A 2,744-nucleotide genomic window follows, 5' to 3' on the forward strand; every position below is an offset into this window, starting at 1 on the left:
ATAGACAAATCCAAAGAAGAGTATGTGCCTGTACCAGGATGTAAATATGTGTTGGAATTATCGTTAAAAAGGCATAGATTATTGTTGGAAATAAAATCTTCTAAGAGCTTGCCTTTACTGCTTGTACGATCACTACCCCAAAGTGGATTATGACCGTTCATATCGCCCATGATAATACAGGGCTTAGGAAGCTGGTCATAGAGAGCTTGAAGATCGGTTTGCTGAAGAGATGTAGATGGAGGAATGTAAAGAGAGCACAGAGTAAAAACAATGTGCATAGTGATACGAACTGCGGTAGCTTGTAGAGGGGTATTGAGAGGAACAGGGCTATGAATAACACCCTGCCTCACCAAGATTGTAGAACCTCCAGTGGCTTTAGCCCCTGGAGGTGAAAAGAAATGATAGGAGTCGTAGTGTCTAATGTTTAGTTGATCAGTAGTTTTAAAGTACGTTTCCTGCAAACAAAAGGCTGATGGCTTGAAATCTTGTGTTAATAGCTGCAAATCATTAAAATTGTTTTTTAGTCCTCTGCAATTCCATTGTATTATCGGGTTAGAACAGGTCATGGTGGTTCTACTGGAGTTCTGGAGCGGGAGGGAGGTCCACTCCCATGGCCTGTTGAAGAAGGAGTGACCTCCATCGCCAAAGGTTCAAATTGATTTTGAACCTTAACAGGTGTAGGCTGAGAAGAAGGCACCTCCAAGTGTTGGAGGGCCCTCGCCGTTTTTTTCAGTTTCTTTTTTTCTGTTTTTGTTAAAGGTATGTCGCCATTAATAGGAGATGATTCTGATTGTGATGTTTTTGAAGATGCAACGAGTTCCGTCTGCGATGATGATGTTGTTGTTGTATTTGGAGATGATGGAGCCGGAGAGTCATTTAACATCTGCTGATTACCAACCCAAGAGATGGTTGTTTGGCATCCAACAGATACTGTGGCTGCTTGGACAAAAGGAGTGATAGTTGCTGCGGCAGCATAAGATTTGACTGAGGTAATTTGAGACTGTGACTGAACTAATTTTTTTGCTTCATGAAAAGATATATTGTTGGTGTGTTTGATTTTTAACACTTGGGACTGGAGAAGAAATGCTGGACAGGGTTTAGCTGAGGCCAGATGGTCCCCCTTGCAATTGGCACATTTAATGGCAGCTGTGCACTCAGTACTCTCATGTGACCCACTGCAGCGGGCACAGATTGGACTGAAAGTGCAGGTCTTAGCGCCATGCCCAAAATGTTGACATTTGTAACATCGGAGTGGGTTTGGTACATAAACCTCCACTCCGATGTTAAAATATCCAGCTTTGATAGATGGTGGAATTTTCGAAAGAGAAAAAGTAAACAAATAAGTGTGAGTCTTTATAATTTGTTCATCTTGTTTTCGTGTGAAGCGCTTGACAGCTGTTACACCTTGTGTAGACAGTTCAGTCACAATCTCGTCTTCGCTCATGTCAGATAGACATCGAGCTCTGTCTCTTACAATTCCCCGACACGAGTTCAGCGTTCTGTGAGCCGAAACAACAACCTCTACATTTGCAAATTGGCTGAGTGAGAGCAGGTTCAGAGATTGCTGTCTTCTTGCACACTCTACTAATATGGAGCCATTACGCAGACGGGAGACATTTTCAACTTTTCCACAACAACCATTGATGGCCTTGGAAATGGCAAACGGGTTTAATTTTAAGGCTTGGTGATCTGATGCTTCGATTACAATGAATCGAGCCCAGGAATCTATTTGTATAGTAGTTTCTTCATCAGAAGAGCTGGCATCTATGTGTTTTCTTTTTAAACCAGGGTATTTTGTAGACATAATGAGAGAAAGTGGTTCTGCACCCCTGCTCCCCACCCACCATCGAGTGTCAACAAGGACGGTGTCTTAATGCATTGGATATCCAAAATGCAAAACACCAGGGCTACAGGGGTGTGATACTCCAGCAAATATGACATGAATAACTATATTTATCTACCAGATGTAGTGCCAGGCAGGTTCAATCCATGACAAGAAACTGGAGACATACAGAATACAGAGGTCAACATCACTAGATTGGCCCATGAGCCACCGCCTTCTGGCGTAAGACTCTAGGCAATATATTCCATACAAAATTGTTAATTCATACAAAGTATGCATGGCCAAGTCCAAAATATACAATATAATACAACACAGGGGTGCAGAAACAATATTACGCACAGGGCCTGGCATGACCAGCCGATTGATAAGACCGGGCCCATCTTACCACCCGTCTAGGCGAAGTAAGGGTCGAAGTAGTGTGTTGGGCAAAGGAACACAGTTCCAGGAACCAGTGCCCTCAACTACCAGAATCCCGTCCTCCGCCGACACAGGGTCGCAACCCACGGCAAACGGGCTGCCCACTTTGGTCGCCTCTTACGACCAGCAATGGGGTGCTGTGGAAATATTCTACCCCGGTTCCACACGGGGGAAGAGCTATTAGCGCTACCCAGCACTCACCACGAGGAGGTTGCTCTTCACGAGTGCCGATATGATAAGAGGGCATTGAATTTCAATTACCTTCTTTCTATTTAAAGATAGATAAATCTTACACCTAATTAAACAAATGGTTACACCAAGGACAGGAACCTTTTAGACAGACATGCTTTGGTTATTTTTCATTATTTAAAGATAGAAACATAGAGGAAACTGATGTTTATTTTAAAGATTATAATCCCATTAGTAAAATAACATGAATATCACATAAAATATGAAATATGTTCACTGAAAAGTGCATTCGGTT

The 2,744-nt window shown here is 42.6% G+C and overlaps 1 protein-coding gene across 1 annotated transcript; it reads right to left on the minus strand.

The window, feature by feature from the left end:
• Positions 1-562: 562 nt before the first annotated feature.
• On the minus strand, positions 563-1,804 carry LOC139459461 (uncharacterized). Its single transcript, XM_071240906.1, has one exon. It carries the CDS (start codon positions 1,802-1,804, stop codon positions 563-565), a length of 1,242 nt encoding a protein of 413 aa, XP_071097007.1.
• Between the last annotated feature and the right edge of the window lie 940 nt (positions 1,805-2,744).

This window comes from Haliotis cracherodii, unplaced genomic scaffold (assembly GCF_022045235.1).
Source record: "Haliotis cracherodii isolate W230 unplaced genomic scaffold, xgHalCrac1.p SCAF_13, whole genome shotgun sequence".
Taxonomy (NCBI): domain Eukaryota; kingdom Metazoa; phylum Mollusca; class Gastropoda; order Lepetellida; family Haliotidae; genus Haliotis; species Haliotis cracherodii.